General features: G+C 35.3%; 1 protein-coding gene across 3 annotated transcripts in view; it reads left to right on the forward strand.

The window, feature by feature from the left end:
- Nucleotides 1-26,737, forward strand: part of Epg5 (ectopic P-granules autophagy protein 5) — a 923,436-nt gene that overhangs the window by 737,202 nt on the left and 159,497 nt on the right. For all 3 annotated transcript variants that reach the window (XM_090395201.1, XM_090395199.1, XM_090395200.1), the window contains exons 40-41: nt 10,211-10,374; nt 10,515-10,723. In XM_090395201.1, the coding sequence (XP_090251327.1) occupies nt 10,211-10,374; nt 10,515-10,723 (373 nt within the window). The remainder of the gene's footprint in view (nt 1-10,210; nt 10,375-10,514; nt 10,724-26,737) is intronic.

A 26,737-nucleotide genomic window follows, 5' to 3' on the forward strand; every position in this document is an offset into this window, starting at 1 on the left:
TTGGTTATCCTAATATATATATGTATATGTGTGTATATATGTATATATATATGTGTGTATATATGTATATATATATGTGTGTATATATGTATATATATATGTGTGTATATATGTATATATATATGTGTGTATATATGTGTGTATATATGTGTGTATATATGTATGTATGTATATATGTATGTATGTATATATATATATGTATATATGTGTGTGTATATATGTGTGTATGTATGTATGTATATATGTGTGTGTATATATATGTGTATATATGTATGTATATATATGTGTGTATATGTATATGTATGTATATATATATGTATGTATATATGTATGTATATATATATGAGGTGCATCTAAAATGCTTGGTGAATGGTATCAGAAAGCAAACAAAACAGAAGACACAAACAAGTTACCTTTATTGTCCTTCAAAACAATCAGCATCCTTCACTACACACTTCTGACAACGTTCATAAAGCTTCTGGAAACTACTGTCAGCAAAGGCCTCTTTAGGAATCGATCACAGAACTGTTGTCACACGTTCTTGGATTGCTGCCATGTCTGCAAAACGTGCGCCTTTCATGACACTCTTCAGGCAAGGAAACAGAAAGAAGTCTGTAGGTACCAGATCAGGGGAATACGGTGGATGATAGAGAACAGTACGCCATGCTGAGCCAAGAATTGGTGCACACGGATTGCACAGTATGCAGGCGTATTATCGTGCAGCAACATCCACTGTCCGGTCCTGTGCAACTCTGGCCGAACATAGCAACCGTTTCAAAACTTCCTCATAGAATGTGCCATTCACGGTTTGCCCCACAGGAGCGAATTCCTTATGGTTGATGCCATCGTTGTCGAAGAAGGCGACTCTTTTTGGGTTGCAGGGAAGACAGTGAATGGCATTCCATCGGTTGCCGCTTAGATTCTGGATCGAACTGCTAACACCAGGTTTCATCTCCTGTGATGATGGTTCACAGAAAGGATGGATCCTGGTCACACATGGTAATGAAATCTCCAGAGGTTTCCATCCGTTTTTCTTTCTGTTCATCTGTCAGCTTGTGCAGCATGAACCAGGAACAGATCTCCCACTTACCCAAATCTTTGCGGATGATGGTGCACACCATGTCCTTGCTAATGCCCAATTCCTCCGCAAGCGATCATAGAGTCAATCGCCAATCTCGTGCTAGCATTTGTCACACTCACTCAATCATGACTGGGGTCCTGCTTGTCGACGGCTGACCTGAACGTGGCTGATCCTCAGTCGTTTCCTTCCCATTGCAAAAGCGTTTGAACCAGTTGTAAACTCATTTTCTGCTCACACTTCCGTCCCGTACACTTGCACTAACGTGTCATGTGTTCACTCGTTGATCCATTGCACTGTGACCCTACCTCTCACACTGACTACATTTGACTGCCCACAGCGGGTTTACCGTGATGGTCCATGTGTAATCCATGCTAGGTGGCGATGCTCGGCATGTCTCTAGATAGTCATGTGCATGCGCGAGCACCTGGCCCATGTTGCCGTTGAGATATCGGATCATTTCCCAAACTTTTCAGACCACTCTCGTATATAATGTGTGTGTGTGTGTGTGTGTGTGTGTGTGTGTGTGTGTGTGTGTGTGTGTGTGTGTGTGTGTGTGTGTGTGTGTGTGTGAAGATTTTAATGAGAATAATACAACTAGTTTCGGCTTATAACAGCCTTCCTCAGGTATTCATAAAGGAAAAGAATAGTAATAAACATTGAAGTAGCTAAAACAACTGGAAATTACAGGTAAAAATTGCCACACATAATTGATACATAAAAAACGTATTTTTTCAAGTTGTTCTAACAGGCGTGCCATTGTGTATTGCAAGTGTGCATGCAGGCTCACGTGAACGCCAACATTGAATAACTGCAGCATGGCTATCTGGGATGTTATAACTCAAATTGTTTTTAAGTGGATAGGGTTCAGCAGGATTTCCCTTGATTCTACAATTTTTCTCTCAAACTCATCATTACAGCGAAAAATACTTTCTGATCTATCCCATCAATTGGATTTTTCACTGTGATGATGAGTTTGAGAGAAAAATTGAAGAATCAAGGGAAATCCTGCTGAACCCTGTCCACTTAAACAACAATTTGAGTTATAACATCCCAGATAACCATGCTGCAGTTATTCAATATTGGCATTCACGTGAGCCTGCACGCACACTTGCAATAAACAATGGCACGCCTGTTAGAACAACTTGAAAAAATACAATTTTTTTATGTATCAATTATGTGTGGCAATTTTTACCTGTAATTTCCAGTTGTTTTAGATACTTCAATGTTTATTACTATTCTTTTCCTTTATGAATACCTGAGGAAGGCTGTTATAAGCTGAAGCTAGTTGTATTATTCTCATTAAAATCTTTATAAGTATCTCCGTTTTTTAAGTCATTAAATCTATGTTTTAGAATATATATATATATATATATATATATATATATGTGTGTGTGTGTGTGTGTGTGTGTGCATACACTTTCAGTAGGATCCACAGTCTTTAGCAAAATAAAATGAGAAAATGGTGAGCCATCATGCTGGCATCTCTTGGTGCTTTCTGTAAATATGGTGCATTATTGTAAATTTGCATAATTTAAACACATGTAAATCGAGAAGTTACTTTAGATGCTATTTCAGTTTTGAAAGAAATTCCAGAAGATATATTATACTGACATGATTTTCTACAATCTTGGAGTAGCTGGGAAGTGAAAAATCAGGGTTCATTTGGTGTAAGCTCTGAAGAACTGATATATTATTATTATCATCATCATCATTCAGGGCCTCCATGGATTCAAAAACCTCATCATGGGTGGGCCATACTGGACAACACTAAGTCTACCTTAAACTTATTTACCATTCATGCTCTCACCACCCTTCTAGGCCATGCATTCCATTGTCCGTCCATCCTCCATGAAAAAAAGCTACTTCTCAACCTCTTACTACTTCCATTTGCAATGTCTAAGGATGACCATTGTCCATGCCCCTTCCCTTTGTTCTATCATATGAAAAATCTCTCCAATGTCAGTCCTATAATTATCTTTCAACATTTTAAATATCTCAATTGCAATGTCTAAGGATGACCATTGTCCATGCTCCTTCCCTTTGTTCTATCATATGAAAAATCTCTCCAATGTCAATCCTATAATTATCTTTCAACATTTTAAATATCTCAATACCTCTTCATCCTCTATTCACACCAAACTCTGCAGTTCCCATGACCTCAGATCTCATTTTTATTATCTGCCTCTGCACCCTCTCTCAGGTTAATATACTCTTCTTCAAATCCTACTGACCAGATCAGATGATATCATTGACATTAAGATTGAAAAGCAAAGGTCCCAGTACTAATTCCTGTGGAACCCTATCTGTGACCTTTTTCTTCCTTGTTTCTGCTCCCCATAAACCACTCTCTGATATTTATCAGGCAGCCAATTTCCAATTAAATTTGTTAAACCGTATATTTATTTCCATGTATTGTAATTTAAATATTAGTTTAGCATGTGTGGTACGCTTTAAAATTCCCTTGTAAAAAAAAAAAGTGTATTCTTTCTCTCATCAAACCACTCTTGTTACTTTATTATAAAAAGCATTCAGATTAATAAAACATGTATCCCTTAAAAAAATCCATGCTGACCCTCAAAAATAACATCCCTCTCCCACCACCCAATGTGCTATACATGATCTCTCACTAATTTCTCCAAAATTTTAACAACTGGTCTATAGTTTGATGCCTCCATTCTACAAATACCCTTATGCATAGGCCTAATCTTATCCTCCTTCCACTCCTTGGGTACTTTCCAGACTTACTATTGAGAAGTTAGGTCAGTGGAGCTGTCAATTCCTTAGCACTTATCTTAGAATGAATGGGATTTTGCCATGCATTCTAAGAAACTGTGCATTCTGTGTAAAGAATGTCAATATGGCATTGACATTCTGTGTAAAGAATTTCTTAGAAGTTTCCTTGGATCATAGTTAATCTCTTCTCATATTCCAGTTTTGTGTTCCTTGCTGTGCTAGTCCGTTTCCTGGCCTGAGTCTTTTCCTGATGCAACTCCTCTCTGCCTTCCTCTTTATTTATACTTTTTCCATAACTTCTGTTCTGCAGTTATACCAAAATATGGTATGCAACTTGATATGGCTGGTAATAAATATTCTTCACTAGTTCCCTTGCACTGGTGATATCTCTCCGTACCAATTCTCTTATCTATGGAACTGCCCCCAAGCTAATTTTTATATTACTATAATCATTATATGAAAATTCCCTTTATGAGGCTCGTATGAGTTCAACTAGACCAGTGGTTCTTAACTTGGGGGGGGGGGGGTGAATGTGAGGAGGACAGTAATCAGTTAGGGGCACTGAGGGGGGCGTGACAAGCTTTTATCTGCAACTTTTCCTAATGCTTATCTGACAACCCTTTTGCGGTTTACATCTAACCCGTGGTATCGTGTGATGCACTTGGTTGATACTGTAGCCCATTAAAATGTGTGAAAAAAGAAACTGTCATCAATCAAGTGAATATTTAAAATATGGAGTTATTCTGTCTATTAATAATGAGCAGTTGCCAATGTGATTAATATGTGAAAAAACTTTCTCAAACGAAGGAATGATGCCTTCAAGAATGATTGAGCATTTAAGAACAAAGCATTCCAAATAAAGCAAAAAAGAATGTGGAGTATTTTTGCAAATTAAAGACTAAATTTAAAAATCATCCTGGATTTAATTGCAAGACGAGATTTTCTGCAGTTCCCAAGTCTACAAATAATAGATGATGATTTAATATTAGATACAGATTTGGATTGTTATTGTTTCCATCTTCTGACACTGAAAGAAGGCTTCGTGGTCAGATTCAAAGACTTGGATGAGCTTAAAATACCCAATTGGGTCATAAATCCATTTCTTTCTGATGCCACTTCTGTTCATCCAAATTTGTGTGATTTGGATGAACGGAAGTGTTCACCCAATTTCAGCAGTGTGGGTATGAAAGATTCTGGCCAAACATGCAATGCAAGTATCCTCAGCTTTGTCAAGAAATAAAATTACTGCTCATTGCTTTTCCTTCTTCATACTTGGTCGAGAAAGGATTTAGTGTCATGTTGCAATTGTTAATTAAGCAGCGAAATAGATTGCAAATAAGTGAAAGAGGAGACTTGAGACTTTGATTGTCGAACATTGAACCTGATATTGAAAAATTAGCAGGATCTCATCAGGCTCAGGGTAGCTATTAATGATTGGCTTATTAAATGCAGTAAGTTTATATCTTTTTTGAGTAAAAATTAATGATCATCATCATCATCATACGTATCAAGGATTTAGGCCTAGTATAGCCTGTTCCGGCCTTAGAAGTCATCGTTGAATCTTTTAAGAGGACGTCCTGGTTTTCTTTTTCCTAATGGCTTGTACTTTAAGGCTTGTTTTGGTAATCTTTCTGTTTTCATTCTTTGAACGTGTTCCATCCATCTATGTTTATGTTTTTTAATTTTTTCAATTACTGGTTCTTAGTTTAATTCTTTCATAATATCTTCGTTTCTTTTGTGATCAAATAGGGTATACTTTGCAGTTTTTCTCATAAACTTCATTTCTGCTGTTGTTAATCTTTGTTTGTCTTTTTGTTTTATTGTCCAGATTTCGCTTCCATACATTAAGACCGGTAGGGCTAATGTATTAATGTATTGTATACTTTTAGCCTGGTTTGTTTTTGAACTAGGTTTGGTTTAAATATAGAGTTAATTACAACCTGTTATTTTTAAATATTTTGCAATTTTTACATTTATATCTTTTTCATTTTCATAAGTGATCATACATCCTAGGTAGTTAAATGAATTCACCTGTTCTAAGATCTTGTTATCTAATACTATTTTAGTTCTTGCTGGATCTTGTCCTTTAAAGGCCATAGTTTTTGATTTTTCCGTTGATATTATCATACCATAATCTTTGGATATCTCATTTAGATTTAAAATAGCTTTCTGTAAGTTATCTTCAGAATTTGTAATTATTATTTGGTCGTCTGCAAAGAGGAGAGTGTTTAAGTTAACTGTAGGTGAAAGTTTAATTCCTTGATGTAAATTTTTACTCCATTTTATTATTATTTCATTTAAGTAGATATTAAAAAGAGTTGCTGAGAGGGGACATCCCTGTCGGACCCCTTGGTTTATCTTTCTTGTATATGATAGCTCATGATTTAATCTTATTTGTATTTGATTATTTTCATATATACTTGTGACAGCTTTTAGGATATTATTTGGTATTTGTCTTTCTTTTAATATGTTAAATAATGTTTCTTTTAACTTTGTCAAATGCTTTTTCAAAGTCAATAAATGCAATATGTGTTTCTAAATTATATTCTCTTCTTTTCTCTATTATTAATTTTAGGCAGAAATCTGGGTCTATACATGATCGTCCTTTTCTAAATCCATTTTGTACCTCTAGAATAAAGTTTTTGGAATATTTCATTAGCTTGTTATTTAAGATTCTGCTGTATATTTTGTAACATGAATTTAGTATACTGATACCTCTATAGTTTTTAGGGTCATCTCTATTACCTTTCTTAAAGATAGGAATCACAATTGCTTTTTTCCATTCTATTGGGGGGATTCCAGTTGAGTAAATTTTATTTAAAAATAATAAGAGTCTTCCTTTGAATCTTGTTCCTGCGTATTTATATAGTTCTGAACCTAGCTTATCTTCTTCAGGTGATTTTCCGTTTCTTGTTTCTTTCAGGCTGATTTCTAATTCTTCTTCAGTTATTTCCTTTTCATTTTCGTTAATTGTTTGCCAGTTGTCTTTTTAAAAATATTTGTCTGTCCACAGTTCTGTGTAGTAATTTAGAAATTCTTTTAATTTCAATTCAGTGTTTAATTTTATGTTTTCTTTGGTATCTGCATTTAGGTGTTTCAAAATCTTATATACATTGGGTCTTATTTTATATAAATCATGTTCTAAATTAGAAACAAATTTATTCCATGATTCTCTATGTCTTTTTCTGACTTCTCTTTTAGCTATGGCTCTTATTCTTTTATATTCTATTTCATCTTCTAATCTTTTACTGCTTAACCATTTGTGATAGGCTTCTTTTTTCTTTTTGATTATTTCTTTGATTGTATCATCCCAGATCTTCAGTTTTTTTCTTTTATTGAATTTTTTGGTCTTTCCTAAGCTTTCATTTGCTGCTGCATTTAGTATCGTTTTTATATTAAGCCATTCTATTTCTATTTCTTCATTTTGTTTTATTTTATCTAGATACTGGTTAATTCTTTGTTCATATAGCCATTGTACATTTGTGTCATTCAATAGCCTAGTTTTATAAACAAATGTTTCAATTTTTCTTTCTGTTCTTGTTACTTGTAGCCATTTAGGTGGTAATCTTAATTTTATTTTAACAAGGAAGTGGTCACTGCTTATTTCATATCCTCTGTGAACTCTAACATCTAGTGAAAATTTTGATGTCTTTTCATTTAATATGAAGTAATCTAATATTGATTTCCATCCTCTTGCTGCCCAAGTATATTTATGTATGTCTTTATGTTTATAGAAGGAATTCATTATTTTTAGGTTATTATAAACTACAAAGTCAATCAATTTTTTACCATTTCTGTTTAGAGTGTGTTCTCCATGTATTCCTATATTATTATTAATTTTCGTGTTTCCAATTCTTGCATTTAAGTCTCCTGCTAAAATTATGTAATCATTTTTATTTATTTTATTATATATGTTTTATAGCTGATTATAAAAATTAGTATTATCCTGTTCTCTTCCTTCTTCTGGGGCATATAAACCAATTATTGTTAAATAGCCTCTATCTATTTTTATTCTAGCTTCTATTATTCTTTCATTCCATAATTTATAATGTTTTAACTGTTTTGAAAGGGAGTTATGAATCCAAATCATGACTCCTGCTTGTGCTCTTTGGTCTCTGTCGACTCCACTGTATATCACATTAAAATTTTCAGTTCTCATAGTTCCTTTTAATTTCTTTTTTGTTTCAGTGATTACTGCTATTTTAAAATTTCTTTCATTTAATAACTGGTCTAATTCTATTTCTTTATATGCTATTCCTCTTACATTCCAGTTTGCTATGTGTATTATATTTTGTCGTTTCCATTTTCGTTTTCCTTTTTCCATTCCAGGGTCGTTTCCCATAGATTCAATCCGATTATCTTTTTCTGTCAGCTTACAAGTGTGGTTATGTTCTCCATGTCAGGGGACTAGCCTGACGATGGAATAGTTCAGTGGTAGGGCTGCTACCTTAAGGCTTCTGAACTCGCCTTCTTCCGAATTTAAACCCATAGGATGAATAGGGTATATTGAAGGGGAAAGGGTAGGTTATAGAAGAAATATAGTAAGGTTTATAGAGAGGACATAGTTGTAAGGCCAGAAATGAAAAGACCCCATGGCCCTCGAGTACTCTAATAGCACAAGGGTCATAAAGTAAGAAGAGTTGGCTGATAAGGCCTTATAGGAAAGATTAAAGTAAGTGGGTCTTCCTCAAAGTAGAAGAAGGAGAGGATAGATCCAGCTAGGGGTCCATGGGAGTGCCGCTTCCCTTACAATCAAGATGATTGCCCCTTATGGCCCTGTTGGTCCACGAGTTCTTATTTAGCATATTCGGACCACCCCACCATATATATATATATATATATATACACACACACACGCACGTGCATGTACACACACACACATGGTGGGCGTCCCTATCTGCCACCCAGGGAACGCGCTCTCTAGGGGTTACAGGGTCCCCTGAGAGCTTCATCATCAAATTCCTGCCATGTACCCTCAAGGGGTGTACAGGATATGACAGTACTACATGAAAAAAATTACATCATTACTAACTTCTTATCTACAATTTTCCTCCAAATCAGTCTGTTACTTGTCAAGACTCCAACATTATCAGATCTTAAGTAAAAATTAATTTGTATCAAAATCATTAATTTTTAATTAACTTTCAGCTCAGATATATTGATGGTAATTTAGGTTTGCCTAATAATATATTAAAATCATCTTATTGAGTCATTAACTTAGTGTGAAATTGAGCAGGGGATGTCAGGCAAAAAAAAGGTTACGAACCACTTAATATGTTCATTGCCAATCACGCGATGTCACGTGATGCGAGTTCTCACCTGTCGGTCGCTCACGCGTTATCGCGTGGACGTCGCTATCAAGTAAGAAAAATTTGGCCACTACACGAAATTCCAATTTTCAGCTTCTCAATGAACGTGTTAACTAGACTGTAGTGCCCAGATTTGGTCTTCATCATTCTTTGGAAGTAGAGAGGGTACAGAGGAAGTAATTTAATCAATATCATTGCTGTAGAATATGAGGTCAGATTAATAGAATGTAGCTATACAGCCTGGAGTGTTGTTTGAGAGAAACAGTGAAACTAGAGACAGATAAACAGATGAAAGAATTTTATTGCATATAGGTGAAAATTTTCACCATAATCAAACGGTAGAAAGGGAGAGAATGAGGTGTAACATTTTAGGAAAAATGTAATAAATTGTATGTAAATTGTGTTTTTTTTTTGGAATCAAAAAATTGTCCAGTGATTCCAAATCTTTGATTTGGAATCACTGGATTATAGTAATAATAATAATAATAATAATAATCATGAACAGCTTTCTTCAGTTCACTGCTGGATGAATGCTTTGTGTTATTCTTCAATTTTGGCCAGTCTTATGCTCTCCACCATAAATGGTCATAATATCTTTTTATCTCATTCCATCTTACCTCTGGTCTACCTGGTTTCTGATGACAGTACTTGGTGTCCATATGTTTCCAGACATTCTCATCACATCTTGTGTAGTGCATTTATTTCCTTTTATTACTGATGCAATGTCCATTACTTTTGTTTCCTTATCCTATTATCGTTTTTATCTAACCATGTTGTTTTCCGTTTCTCTAGCTTTTTTTTTTTTTTTGCTGAGACACTACCATAAGTCATTGTTGAAAGTACACACTGGTTATAGAGATTTCTTTTTAAGCAGTTTTGTAAATTACCTTTAAATATGTCTGTATAATGGGTAAAATCTTTCCATCCTGTAGTTATTCTAGCTGAAATTTCATTATCAAGTTTATGAGTGTTTGTTATTATTTGTCCTGGATATTTGTATGAATTCACATACAGAGTATGAAAGATTGAAATGATAATAATAAATTAAAATTGGTGGGATTCAAAATTTCTTCACTGTATTTTTCAGAGTAAACAATTTCCTGATATGTTACTGTCGCTGAAGATTCTTCCATGGCACTTGTTGCCTTTAACCAAGCTTCAAGAAATAGTGGATGCCTTTTGTAAAATCTGTAATCCATTGTGTCTCCTTGAAAAGAGGGATACTGATTTGCCAGATCTGTGCTTTCTTAAGTAAGTTTATCTTGTTTTAAAATTATTTTATTGCATTTTCTATTCCTGTACAGTTTATAAACAGGCATAATAATATATGCTTGGTATTCTTAATTAATAATTTAAAACATATTAAAACATATCCTTTTTTTATACTATAGATTTTTAAAATTTATATTGGGTATGGAAGACCATCCTGTCGAAAGTTGTGCTGATATTCTTCAAAGACGTCTGTTATATATTAATAAGTACATATTTCTGCTGGGACAGTGTGTCATAAATCAGACTACTTTGGAGGCAACTCAAAATGATACCTTCTGTGCTCTTATCAGTGCCATAATTTATGAAGTGGAACAGATTGTTATAAAAGGTAATTCTACTTATATATCTCATTAAAAAAACAAAACAAAACTCATATGTAAAAATATGAGCAGAATAACTAGTCACTTCTGAACTGCAGCCATCCTCCTGCTGTGTAAAGTTTGATGCAGTTAAGTAGCTACTTTGTTGACACTACTTTTTATTAACTGTATTGTTATTGCTGCTGCTGTCATGATATTGCTCCCCTAATTTCAGAAAGAGAGATAGATTTGAGACAACTGAATCTCAGACATAAAATATTATGAAAAACTGGTGATTAGGGTAGGGATAATACTATCTTGTATCTAACCAAGATGGGGGTGAAGGTTAAACATAGAATTTAAAATAGGAGATTATCATCTGTTGAGTAGGATAAAATCGATTTAATTGTGACACTAATTAATGACAGAAGTCAAGTAAAAAATTTTCAGCTGTGTTTCATAGCCATTTTCAATACATTACAGGAAGATAACCACACACACACACACAAAAAAAAAAAGATAGAGAGAATGATGATTAAATTGAAAGCACATGCTATTATATGCACTGTTGACTGCAGGAGAAAAACTCAACCTGCATTAATAGTTATAAAGAATTAAAATAAGGTAGTTAATAAAATATTTTTAAATTTAAACAAATAGTTAATTACAACTTATGAAACATGTAAATGGTGAGTATCACTTAGGATAACTTCCTAAAATTGAGGGCATTTAATGATTATTATTATTATTTGCTAATAGAGTGCTAATATCACTTTGGTTATTTGTCTTTGATATCACTTGGTTATTTGATAACCTCCATGGAGTCGATAGATTCATTGTGAGGAGGCCCATTCAACCAGCAACATCTATCATAATGAGCTTTGAAGTTGCTTAACAGTACCTGCACTCACAAATGCAATGCATTCCACTCAATAACAACTCTCCACGTGAAAAATCTTCTCCTCACACACTTCTTCACCACATCTTTATACAACTTCCAGGAATTTCCTCTTGTTCTTCCCATCTATTAATATCCACTCTTATAATTTCTTCTGTATTAATCTGATACAATCCATTAATTAACTTCAAGGTCTCTATTTTGATCTCCTTTTTTCCTCCTATCCACCAACCTCTATAATCCCCATTCTTTATCTTAAACTCTTCATAACCAACACACCAGAGTCATGATATCACTTGGGTTATTCGTCTTTGGACCCTCTCTAGTATTTCCACATTACAGTGAAAATTAGGTGACCAAATCTGAGCACAAATAGCCCATGTGTGGTCTGACCAATGTCTTATTTAGAGGCACCACTCCTTATCCCTACATGTCAATATACTTTTTTTTATCATAGCATCTATATGATGTGCAATCTTTGGAACATGTGATGTGTCCTAGGAACGTCTGTCCACCATCACTCCACTATCCCAAATCTCATCCACTTCCTGATGTACAGCTCCACCAATACAGTAGGTAGCCTTATATCTTTTCCAACAAATTTGTCACCTTATCATAAAACGTAAGTAGATTGCTAAAACCCTGAGTGTTCTTAGTAAACAACGGTCACTCCAAATGACCAATACAATAAACATTCAAATGCATTCGATCAGCTTTGAACCATTCTAACTTCTCTTTGAATTCATACCATATATTCACAAATTGAATACTCTCCATCTGATGCAATTAGCCATTTTGTTATTCAATATCATTGTTTTCCTTCTCAATTCACTGCTGTCATGTCTGGGCAACAAACTAACCACTTTCCCACTGACATTATTATCCTTCACTTCCTGCAATAACTTCTTCAAATCCATATTCCACATTCTTTGTCTCACTATTCAAGTCATTTGTGCCCATCACTTCCACTAATTCCAATCCCCGTTCCTTCCTTCTATGCAAAGCATCTGACATTCATTTTATTGTACCATCTGTAAAACATATCTTGTGCACTTAATTTTTTACTCCACCTTTAATAATTGAGTGACCATATAAATCAACCTATCATCCTTAGATATTTGCTTCTTATTAGCTTCTTTGTCATTTACATTAGTTATGCTCTTCTTTAAACATTCAGTGTCCTCCTCCATACATTTAACCTGACTCTTCATTTTCATTAACTCTTCCATGTCACTTCTGTTATTGCCGTCGCAAGCAGTTCCATCCATTTTCTGATTGTTCCTGGTAACACAGTTCTTATTTTTGGAACATCCTAGATTTTCATCGCACTATTAACACTTTAATACATTCCTTTTTATTGATCTAACACTCCATAAATCTTTAACATTTTTGAATGCATATATAAAGCAATTCGCACATTGATACTGTAAAATGTTCCAAGAAAAACTTGTTTTTCTTAAGGTTAGGATTTGAGTATGTGCTTCACAGCTTTCTTTGTACAGTCTTTCCAAAAGAAAATAGCTGTTGCATAATACTTTAGTATTGTTTCACTGAATTCTGCATTTTATGGATAAGGTATGGCTTGTTAAACTGGATTTACTGATTGTCTTAAGGGAAATGTATTCTTGATGTTCTTCAAGATGATTTGTGCGAAACAACTAGGCTGTCTATAACAACATAATCTGCAAGAGGGAAAGATAAGGAAGGTTTTTGAACTGGATGGAAAGAGACTTTGCTATTTTTTCTTTAACATATAAAAGACAAATTCTGTAAACTTATTCTTGAGGTAGGTTAAGATGAAGGCGATAATTATTGATTATTTTATTGATATTTTTTATATCATATTCATTAGAGTTAATGGTAGCTTTCATAATACTATTCCTTGTTTAGAAGAGAATCTATTGAACATATTTGATAAGCCCTGTGGACAGAGATTTCCCTACACCAGTGTTTCTCAGCCTTCTTTCATGTGTGCCCCATTTTTCAATATTAGTTTTTGTGGCTCCACCTCCTCTCCCCCCACTTCAATTCTTGTGCTGAGACACTGACAAAACCCATAAAAGTTAGCAAAAAATAAATAAAATAATCTAGGAATTAAATATTTTAATATTCATACAAATTTAAATATGTCATCAAATCTTTCAAAAATTGTATAGATCTGGCATCACTGCACAGACCATTGAAATATATTGGCTTTTTGGAAATATTAGTGATTTCATCATGGGAAGTCTCAGTTGTTCTGGAAATGTTTCTGTGAGTATAAATAAGGCTTGAAATGGCAAGACAGCGGTAACACTGCAACAGTGAGAAGTCGATGGTTGGCATTATTTGCAACAACTGTGATACATGGTATAAAAACAATCTTTTCTAGTGTAGAAATAATGGATAAATTTTTAAATGGACGTAAGTAGGCATCTGATGACTGTGGAGCATCAACAAATTCAGGTTCACAGAATATCACTCCGAAAGTAAAATCAAGAAAGTATGCAGCAGAATATTTATATTTCAGTTTTACAATGACTGAAGTAAATGATGAAGAATGACCACTGTGCATTATTGGTTCGAAAATTTTGGCAGCTGATACCATATACATAAATGTTTCATTAAAATTTTTCCCTCAATGAGTCTAAGGACTCCTTGAAGTTGCCTGTAATAATAATAATAGCATGAAACCAAATAAACTTAAAGACATTTGGAAACACTTCATGAGGAGTATGTTAACAAACCTTGAGAGGTCTTTGCAGCCAAACTGAAATGCTTTGAAATGCAAAAAGCTTTTGTGATTGATATTGTGAAACTCTGCTTGGAGAAAGTTTTACTAAACAACTACAGTGCATACCTCTTTCAAATGAGGTATGCACTGTTTTAACCAATTCACTGTTGCTCAGTGAATTGGTTAAAAATGTGAAGATATGCAGCAACTTTTGTCAAAGCTTTGTGACCAATTATTCTCATTTCAGCTTGATAAAGCAACAGATAGCAACAAGACAATTTGCATCTAAATTGCTGTTTGAATTTTGGACTGGTGTTGATGATGAATTTTCTGCACTAAAGTCAAGAGCTTTTCGTGCACTTTTGCCATTTCCTGCATCTTATCTTTTTAAAATTTGGTTTTCTGCATTGGCTGCCTTAAAAACAAAATATAGATCTCAGTTAAATATAAAAAATGAACTTAGAATATCAATTTCCAATTTATCACCATCATATGAAAAGCTTTGCTCTGCAACACAGGCCCAAGGAAGCCATTAATTTTTAGATTCATTGTTATTGTTTAGTTTTAATTAGTTCTCGGTGTATTTTGCAATATTGATATGTTCCTGTAAGCGTAACTAGTTTATTCAATATGGTGGGTTTTTTTTTTTTTTTAAGTGTATTTTATGTTTTTGTGTCAATAAATTGTTTCGTTAAATCTTTTGTCTCAATAAAGTAGTTCCTTTTAAATTCTACTTTCTTCATGCCCCCAAAGGGGGCATTGTCAACGTATGTGCCCCATACGTTGACAATTACTGCCCTACACCATATTTCTGACAAGGGTGATAATGTGAGTTAGAATCAATGTATTTGCCATGTACTGAGAATTATAGACCGCCATTTGGTTGACATAGCATGGGAATGTCCAGAAAGGGAAGACTGATTGTGGATGTTTCAAAGACATATTGCAAAGGTTTGAAAAACATCTCAGAGAATTGCCGCAATCTTGAGGAGAAAATTTACCACAAGAGATAAAAGCATGCTAATCCTATTGTAATAAAGCTTTGATCAGATGACATCTGAATTTCTATGCTCAGATTTGGTCACCAGGATGTGAAGAGGATGAGTAACCTTAAGAGAGTGTGCAGAGACAGATAACAGAAATGATAAAAGCAGGACTATACAATGTTGATTATGAGGACAGACTGAGGACTTGCAGACTGCAGAGTTTAGTGGGTAGAAGATATGTGGGGGGGGGGGGTAAGATTGAGACATTTAAGCTGTTAACGGGTTATTATCATATTAACAGTGAGGAGATATTTCATATGTTAGATCAAGAGAAAGGGCAATCCCTGGAAGTTGCAAAAGGAGGTAGTGAGTAAAAAAGGACAAGTAATGTGTTTTTTTGCATGAAGAGTGATAATAGCAAGGAATGCATTGCCTGGTGCATACTACGTACGAGGTTAAGGACTGGTATGATAGACTTTAGGTCTTCATATAAACAAGAAGAAAACCAAGGTCATGCGAATAAATCAAAAATCAAATAAAGAAATTAAGTTAAAAAAATGAAACAATTGAAGGTGTTGATACTTTTACATACCTTGGATAAATAAACAAGGCAGCACCGACAAAGACGTTTTACAAATAATTGCTAAAGCAATTCTTTGTAAAAAAAAATTGTTTCAGGTCATTAAATAAATTATTTGAAGCATCAAATATTACAATTAAAGTGAAAATTAATATCTATAAATCTATTGTGCGAGCAGTACTGCTATATGGCTCTGAAACTTAGAAACTTATCAAGGCACAAAGTAATAAATTGGACATTTTTCAAAACAAATGTTTATGAAGAATTCTAAAAATCTTCTGGACAAATACCCTCACTAACGAGGAAAACTTTTAAAGAAATCCTTCTCCAAGTCAATAGATAAAGCAATTCGCCTAAGAAGATGGAAATTGACTGGACTGGACATGTTCTTCGCATTGGGGTAAACAGATAGCACTGAGTTGGGCTCCAGAAGGAAGATGCTCTAGAGGTCATCCAAAATTAACTTGGAGAAGAATGATGGAATCTGAAATGAGGAAGGTGAGATGGATGAGTTGGGCAGAAGCAAGAGCAGCTGCGAGGGACAGGGTCAGATGGAAAACCAGCATTGCAGCCTGATGTGCCAGTAGGCATGAAAAGACGATGATGATAGACTATGTTTTGACTAGTGCTGACCTCCCGCGACAAATCTTGTGACTCCATAAAGGTCAAGAAAATAATAACTAAAAAACAAAAATGTTTTCTTCTTCTGGGATAAATTTGATTCTTGTGTTTACTGAACTTATTTTTTTAAGACATTCATGAAGATTAGACAAAGATGAGTTCCGTACAACAAAACATTGAGATTATGTTGTTCAAAATGTTCATAAGTAATTAGCCTAGAGTAGGGGAAGTGGGAGACCCCATAGCTGTTCCCTCTATCTGCATGTATAACTTGTTCTGACAACTGAAGTATCCTGAAATAATGACAAAGGCAAATAAATTTACAATATCAGGAGGAAATCATTACTATTAATAAGAATAATATCCCCCCCATATGGACTACTGTGCAGAGTAGTCCATATGTGGCCTAATCAGAACCTTATACAGTGGAACCAGAATCTCCTTACTACAAGTCATTGCAGACTCATTTAGGAGGTCCCTTTTATCATATATAGAACTCATCATACCACACCTTAAACACATTCAAATTCTCTGCAAACACCAGGCTCTCAGGCAGTGCATTCCAGTCTTTCACAACTCTTCATGAAAAAAATCTTCTCACTTCCCTGCTCACACCCTCCTTGGGTGTGAGCAGAAAAGTAGCTATATTACACCTGTGGGTGTAATATAGCTACCAGGGATAGCCTCTTGTTCTCCCCAACTTCCACCATTTTATGAAAAAACCTCTTGATCGTTAATCCTATAACAACCCCTAATCATGTTATGTCTCTATCACATCACCCTTATTCCTTCTATCCACTAGACTCTGTAAATTCATCTTCTCAAACTTTCCTAATATTCATCATTCCAGAGATCAGAAACTACATTAGTCAATTGCCTCTGGACCCATTGCAACCTCTCTTCATCCTTTTGAAAACCAGGTGACTAAATCTGTGCCCAGTAGTCCATATGCAACCTAATCAATGGAACAAGAATTGCCTTACTTCTACAAGTCAGTATCCTCTGCATCATTCCCAGAATTAGTTGTGTTGTCACCATAATTTTGGCAATATGTCCTCTAAATTTCAGATCCTTATCCAGCATCACCTCAAGATCTCTTATTTTCTCCACCTCCTACAATATCCCCACCAAGAGTAAATTTCACATTTGATCTTTGTTTTCCAAAATTTAAAATCCTTCATTTCACAATATTCAACTAGTATTTCCACTCCTGTGCTCATTCCCTCAGTCTATTCAAGTCTACTTGTAAGACTACAATATCTGCTCAACTCCTCATAGTTTGTCCCAACTTTGCATCATATCCCCATTCAAATTTGCCTATATGTTAACGATATCCCCAGTATAATTAACATACATGTTAAACAACAATAACGCTAAATCAGACCCCTGAGACAAACCAGCAGTGACTTTCCTCTTCTGGATTATTGCTCACCCATACACAACTTGTTGATACTATTAGACAGCCAATCTCCAATCCACTGCACTAGTCTAATATCCAACTCCATCTGCTCTTCTTTGACTATCAACTTATCATGCAGTAATCTATCAAAAGCTGTGCAAAATCCAAGTATATCACTGTGTATCCATCTCCTTTGTCCAATGAAGCCCTCATCTTATTGTAATAAGTAAGTAGATTACTAAAACATGACCTCCCTTTAGTAAATCTGTGCTGTTCTTCAAGATAATACTATTGTTGCCAACCCGATTCTGATTCTCACCAGTCTTTCCCACACTTTAATCTATCATTCACATAGAATTCTGTCAACTCATTTATGGAGCCTTCATAGCTCAGTCAGTATAGACAAAGCCCTTTGGTTGTTAAGACCTGTGTTTGATTCTGTGACGAACCTTTTCTGGTCTCTTTCAGCAAAAGGTGAGTTAGTCGGTCTCATACGGAGGTAGGATCACCCCGAAACCTGGGGGTTTCGTTCCCCAGAACAGGCAAACTAGTCCCGTGAACACACACGGATTACATTCAGGAATACCTAAGGCCCAACCATAAGTCAGATTCATCAGCTATGCCGGTCCCAAGCCCGGATAAAATTAGGGGGATTGAGATGGTGCCATACTTCCCTATAAAACGGGCCTCATAGCTGTTGTATCATCATATGCTAAATAAAATAAACCTTGTTTATGAAGAGATACAATCTTTCTTTCCTTTCACTCCTTTGGTACTTGACCCAATGTAAGACTCATATCATAGAAATATGTCAAGGAAGATGTCGACTCCCTGGCACATTCCTTCAAAATACATAGGATATATCAAATCTCACTGCCTTCTTGATATCAAGTTTGCTTAATTCCCCATGTACCTCTTCCTCACTCACAGTCAGTCTCTCCTTCTCATCCACTGCTCTAACTTTCCATGATGTCACATTCACGAGGATGAAAGACTTTTATGAACTGCTTTTTGAATATCTCAAGTATATTCTCCATCAGTTATCCTTATACCATTTTCTCCAATCATTGCCATCCTACCATAATCATTCTTATTTTTTCTGGCTACATATCAAAAGAACTCTATGGAATTTTTTTTTTTTTTTTTTGCTTCATTAGCTAATAACTGCTCATAGTAGACTTTTGTTACTCTTACCAACCGAGTTACCCTCCTTACCTGTTCTTTATATTCCTCATAAAATTGATTATTATCACTCCTCTTATGTTGCCTCCATAATGCCTCTTTTGTCTGTAATGAATTCTTAATCTCTAAATTCATTCATATCACATGTAGCTTATTTAACCTTTTGATCCTTGGAATAAATTTAGGCATTACTTCTACTAGATAGTTGAATCTTGAATTTCACCCAATGCACTGATCTCTTTTCACCTAACTCCTCATTCTATACTACAACTCCAAGCTGTCTCCTGCACTTCTCATAATTACCAGCCCTATAGTTCCACATGTACCGTTTCCTCATTTAATCACTTCATGGTCATTCTCACAAACTGGAGAGAGATTTTGACACCTTAGGTATAATAATATCATCAGATGAGATTATCATATCCAAGACCTTGAATCCTCATGTGACCTCTGTTATATACTGCCTGAGGTAGTTGCCCTTCAAAAACTCAAGAAACTCATTTTCTTTACTTCCAGTTGCTATCTCGTCATCCCAATCTATATTGCCATAATTAAAATCACCCATAATAATCACCCCTTTCCATTTGCTTGGCTAATTGCTGGTACATTTCCTGTTCACTATCTTCCATGTTACCATGTCTATAGCAACATCCAAGAAGGTATTTCATTCTGTTCAGCTCTGTCTTGCACCATACTCCCTTAAAACCAGTACCACTATTTCCCTCTTGCATCTCTACCTTGTATGGGCATAACTCTTTTTCTATCATCAATAGCATTCTTACCTCCTTTTAATCCTTTCTATCTTCGTGAAATACCTATACCCTTCTATCTCTATTGCTGTCAGGATGCCATACTCATCCAACCATTTATTTCAACAATTTTTGTGTGATCAAACTCAGATAACAGTTCATTCCTGGTTCTATAACAAGTTGCACTGATACCACTTATTAGATGTAACCTCCATACTTCCCTGGAGCCATTTCTTTTTCTCCTGACTTGTCTTCCCCCCCCCCCCCCCCGCACTCTTCAAATCAAATTGTTTTCCATACATCCCAGGTCATCCCCCCTTCCCTTTTTGTCTATACTCACATACACTTCTTTTCACAAACCTTCAAACAAAATGCCACCTGAAGTAATGATGTTATGAAATAATTCACTTGTATCAGTCAGTGGAATGTTTGTAAAGAGTGAAACTACATCAAAACTTACTAGAAGATCTGTGGGTTGTAAGGATAATCCTGAAATTTTATTCTTGAAATCTGTTGAATTTTTTTTTATGAAAGAAGCAATGAAAAAGGTTGATGCACCCCTTGGTGCATCAACCTTTTTCATTTTGAGTCTCCCCATTTCCCTTTTTTTCTTGCACATTTGTTCTCTCATTGTCTTCACTCACTACTACTTCTTCATTCATAAACATCACCTCAATCTCTCCTCCCTTACTCTCCTGTTTTTTCACATCACTACTTGCTCAGATTCATTCTCTGCACTCATTACTCTTCCTTCCTGCAGAAATCTCCCCAATTGACTCACACCCAAACCATTCAAATGAAGCCCTTCACTCTTATACAGTTCAATTCTTCTTTCAGACTCATTGCACACATTAACAAGCTGCACTCCTTTCTCTTCACACATCTGTTAAACTATGATTCATAATTCTTGCTCTCTGTCTCATCTCATCGCTGTCATACCTGGGCAGTATGCTGAGTGCCTTTCCTCTCACACTTTTATCCTTCTCAATGACCTCCTAATATCTAACCCTACATTGTCCTTGTTTACAGTGAAGTCATTTGTCCCTGCTACCACTGCTAACTCCTTGCTCATTTAGTCCTCATATCCAATGCCTCAATCACTATTCATTTTACCTCCAGGAAAATAAACCTTGTGCATCTTCTCGTTTACCACACCTCTAATAATGAAATTATCTTACAATGCCACCCAGTGGTCTTTACCATTTTCAAAATAGCATAATTTGTTTTTGTCTTCTTCATTCTTCCATACATATCTATAGTTTTCTTTTCACTCCACATCTGCCTCATATTCACCAACTCGGCTTGCAAACCTTGTGTCCTTTTTTCGCTGATTCACTCTTACTATTTTATCGCCAGTCACACACACACTTGTTCACCATTAGTCCCACTTGTTACCTTACTGTTATATGCACTCAGTTTTTCCACATCATTAATACCCACTTTATCATTAATTCGCTCTGGTTTTTAGCATTGTATAAATTATCACCTGCTTTTTCATCATCTAACTTTTTTCCACACTATCATTTCCACATACACTTTGCACATTTGCACAATCTTCAACTGCTGTATCAGTTACAACACCATGTTCCCTACTCATATTTAAGCAAGTCTTGTGGTCTCTCTGAATGTCGCATTTTCTACATGCTTGCTCTCGTTCTTTTCTCTTATTCAGCCTCTCTACATCTTACTACCCATACATGTTACATTCACGGCACCATACTATATCTGAGAAATCTACACCGTCTACTTTTGTCTTTGCACAGACCTCAATTATTTGCCTCTCATCACCATGTTTTATCAGTATGCTATGTTTAACAATTTTATCAACAAACTTAAATAATTTCATGCATAGTACAAACACTGCAAGTGCACAACTTCTACCTTAACGCTTAAAAATAAACACACTTGTTTACAATTAATTAGTAATAAAAAACTTATCTGAACTGGGAGCTTTCTTTTCACAAACCTTCAAACAAAATACCACCTGAAGTAATGAAGTTATGAAATAATTCACTTGTATCAGTCAGTGGAATGTTTGTAAAGAGTGAAACTACATCAAAACTTACTAGAAGATCTGTGGGTTGTAAGGAAAATCCTGAAATTTTATTCTTGAAATCTGTTGAATTTTTTTTTATGAAAGAAGCAGTTTGATTGATTAACTATGTTATTGTTGATAGTGATGTTTTCTCTCTGGTACATGACACTTCAGTTTACAGAGGATTTGAAATTGGAAGTGATCACCATTTAGTCTTCAGCAGAATGGAATTGAATTTCATATTGAAAAGAAGAACATCTTCAAAATTTTAAAGCGAATAAAAGTTGAGCAGCTCTCAGATGTGAACTGTAGAAAGAGTTTGAGAACAGGAATCAAACCTTGGAGATTCAGAAGAAAACATTGATTGATTCAGCCAGAGAGAGACACTTGGTAAGGTTGTCTGCAAATAGTAAAATCAGAACTCCAAGGTGGACACAGGAAGTTAAAGAGATGCCAAAGGAAAAGAAGAAAGCATATAGAAAGTTCCTGGCAAATAAGTCACCTGTGCTCTTAGAGAATACAGAGAGAAATGTAAGAAAGCTAAACACTGTGTAAAACTAGCTAAACAAAAGTCATGGGAAGACTTTGGTAAGAACATAATAAATAAATATCAAGAAGGTGGCAAGATATTCTGGCGGTTGTGGAAGAAGCTCAGAAATGGAGGAAAGAGTGCTGTACAAGGAATTAGAGATGACAAAGGTGATATGAAAACTGGAGAAAAAGATATCCTTGAAGTATGAAGTAATTACTTTGAAAATTGCTAAATTAAACTAGCAGTCATGACAGCACAGTGATAAAAAAATACTCAACAGGCATACAGTCAGGAATACATATCCATACTTGAAGTAGAAAAAGCCATCAAAAGTCTGAAATGTGGAAAGGCAGCTGGAGTAGATGATATTCGACCAGAAATGCTCAAGAATGGAGATATAAAAGTCTTACAGTGGCTGCACTGCATAGTTCAGAGGTCCTGGACAGAGGAACGAATTCTAGATGATTCGAGTAGAGCTCTCATAGTACCCATATATAAAAAGGAAAATAAAACACAGAATGTGAGAATTACAAAGGTATTTCTCTACTGAGAGTTCTTGGTAAGATTTATGCAAGTATACTTGAGAAATGGTTGAAAAGGATTGTGGAAGAGAAGCTTGGTAAAGAACAAGCTGGATTCAGGCCAAATAGTGGCTTTTGGGATCAGATTTTCAATTTACCCCCCAAATAGTTAAGAAATCATGGGAATATAACAAAGATCTGTATGTAAGTTTTCTATACTTGCAAAAGGCATATGACGAGGTGCCAAGGGAGAAGCTAGTCAAAACGCTACAGTTGTATGGCATCAGTGGAGCATTATATCAAGCAATATTTAGTCTTTATTTGAGTTGTAAGTCAGCAGTTAGAATTGAAGGAAGTACAGGAAGATGGTTTATGTTAAATCTAGTGTGAGACAAGGATGTACATTATCCCCTCTGTTATTCAATCTATATGGATCACATTATGAAGGAAAGTGGTATTATACCTGATATCAAAATTGGAGATGTTAATGTCAGCTCTTTGCTTTATGCAGATAATGTTATACTTTAAATGAAACCACTACAAGCCTGCAAGATTCCCTGACTGAATTGAATAACTGTTCTAATAGACATAGTAGGAAATTCAGCAGTAACAAGACAAAGAGAATGAAAATAAGCAGAAACGTTGAAAATATCAACTGCATTGTGAATGGAGAACCTATGGAACAAGTAAAACATTTCAGCTTCTTAGGCACGATTTTTAATGAAGATGGTAAATTAAATGTGAAAATAGACAACAGAATCAACAAAGCTGATATAGTAGGAAGTCAGCTGAATAAATTTATATGGAAGAAGAGAGAAATTAGTCAAAGCACTAAATTAGCTATATACAAGACAGTGTTCAAACCAATTTTAACTTATTGATCTGAGAGCTGGATCAGATGTAAAACACTTGACTAAAGACTAGAGTCCGCAGATATGAGAGTCCTGAGAAAGATTAGGTGCGTTAACAGATGGCATCAGTGGCAATATCATATTAAAAATGAGGATATTAGGAAAGAACTTGATATTGTTAGCAGAGCTAATCTCAGGTGATATGTCACTTAAACAGAATGGGAGAGGATAGATTAGCAAAACAAGTGTTCTCTATCAGATTGGCAGGAAAAAGACCTCAGAGGAAGACCAGGATATAGGTGTTTTTTTTTTTCAAGACTGGTCTACATATCACATAAATCGAGATCCCACCAACTCACAAAAAAATAAGGTGTGCAAGTTATTGAACAAAGTCGCTTCCTGGCCAAAAGAAATTGTCAAAAAACTCAAACCCTTGCACGTTAAAAAACCGAGAATATATGGTGCTCCTAAAATACACAAACAAGATACACCTTTGCGTCCTATTGTAGATAGGATAAACAGTCCAACATATAAACTAGCTAAATATGTAGCCAAATTACTAACCGCTTACACAAACAATTCTTCCTCTTTTGTTAAAAATTCTAATCACTTAAAAAGTATTTTAGAAAACACACCTTAAATAGTTCAGACCTAATTGTGAGTTTTGATATCACCTCATTATGCACTAACGTACCACTGATTGAAACACTTAACTTACTAAATTCACAATTTCCCCCAGATATATTTCAGCAATTTAAATTCACAGTACAGGCAGGCTATTTTTCTTTGAAAGGGAAAATATACAAACAATTAGATGAGACAGCTATGGGTTTGCCCCTTTCTCCCCACTTAGCCAATTTCTACATAGAACATCTGGAAAAATTAGCTATCAACATAGCCACTCTCAAAACTAGTCTCTGACTACGCTATGTTGATGATGTGTTTGCTATTTGGCCACATGGCCCAGACACATTGAATACATTTTTAGTGCATCTAAATAGCCAGCACCCAAATTTACAATGGAACTAGAAGCCAATGACTGCCTACTCTTCCTGGACACACTGATCACACGTCTTCCAGAAGGTTCCTTATGATTTTCGGTTTATAGAAAACCCACACATACAGGGAGATACTTACACAAACATTCACACCATCACCCTTCTCAACAATATGGTATCTTAAAAACACTAACCCATAGAGCTAGAGGAATCTGTTCCAATGACATTGCTCTCACTGCTGAACTTTCTCACCTATGGACACGCCTTCTTAACCAACGGTTATAATCCCCATAAAATAGATAACATACTAAATGCTACCCAGAAATCCCCTCTATCTACCACAAAAGATTACAACAAAACTATCACCATCCCATACGTTAAAGGCACATCTGAAAAGATATCTAGGATTCTTAACAAACACCAACTACGCACAGTATTTAAACCTTATGTAAAATTAGCAACTCTTATCCATTCACCTAACGACAAATGCACTCCTTTATCACATCCAGGAGTCTATGAAGTGCCCTGTTCTTGCCATCAAGCCTACTACGGACAGACAGGAAGAACTGTGGACATCGACCTCAGTGAACACAAAAAAATATATCCAAAACTTTTGCTATGGCAAGTCGGGTCTGGCAGACCCTGCTTTGGATACCCATGCACACAGGATCAATTGGAAAGAAACAAAAGTAATGCACAGAAGCTTCTACAAGTCAGAGAGGTTGTTCCTGGAATCAACAGAAGCCTTAAAACATACTCCAAACCTTAATAAGTATGGCTGTATAAATCTACCAAAGATTTGGGAGACAGTCATCTTAAGACCAAATTAATATTTATTACTTTTATTTTATTTCATTTTTTCAAACTTTCTAAGACTATCATTTGGACTACTATTTCAAAACTTTGATTTTTTTTTTTTTAAACCTAGATGGCGCCATATTAGGACTTTAGTCTTGTGTTGCATGCTGCAATTACTTTTACTAGCCCCACTGTTACACCGGATTGTGGTTGTTTTGCATTTGTAACAAACAACTTTGTGTTGTGGGCTTTGAAGATGCTGGATATAAGACCAGCGAAATATTAGCTTTAAGTTAATAAATAGCTATTTTCTTAATCATCTGTGTTCATATCAAACCGTGAAATCTATTACAAAACTGTCTGGTAAAACATAAGCCTATCCACGTGTACAAGATGTAGGTGGAATGATACAGTAAAAAAAGTGCCTTAGAAGACAGAAATATAAGACCTAATAATAGTGGAGTCTTGACAGGTAACAGACTGATTTGGAGGAAAATTGTAGATAGGAAGTCAGTAATGAAGTAAATTTTAATTTTCATGTAGTACTATCATATCCTGTACACCCCTTGAGGGTAAATGTCAAGAATTTGATGATGAAGCAGTTTCTTGCAAACACAAAGAGTAAACTAGATATATATCTTAAAATTTTGTAAGTCAGACATCCTATGCAGTTTGCTATAGGTCTTAATGGAACATTTTCTTTATGTAGTTTAGGAAGACCATAAAGTCTTGGAAGAAAACATTATTATTATTCAGGCCTCCATGGAGTCAAAAGACTCATCGAAGGAAGTCTCTCCTAGGTTTTAACACAAAGTCTATCATGCCACTCCTTAAAGGCATTGGCCATTCTCGCTCTCACCACTCTATCAGGCAATGCATTCCATGGTTCAACCACCCTCCATGCAAAAAACCACTCCTCACCCTCTTTCTCACTGTTTCCTTTCGTAACTTCTAGGGATGGTACCTTGTCATCATTCCTTCCCACTGTTCAACCAAGCAAAAGAACTCCCCAGTGTCAACCCTGTAACCACCTCTCAACAGTTTAAAAGTCTCAATCATATCACCTCTCCTTCTTCTATCCACCAAACTCTGCAGTCCACACTCCCTCAGCCGATCCTCATAACTAACATTGTACAGTCCTGACACCATCTTTGTTATCTGCTTTTGTACCCTTTCCACA

The sequence above is a fragment of the Typopeltis vanoorti genome, chromosome 7 (assembly GCF_054136105.1).
Source record: "Typopeltis vanoorti isolate ZY-2024b chromosome 7, IOZ_Tvanoo_1.0, whole genome shotgun sequence".
Classification (NCBI taxonomy): Eukaryota; Metazoa; Arthropoda; class Arachnida; order Uropygi; family Thelyphonidae; genus Typopeltis; species Typopeltis vanoorti.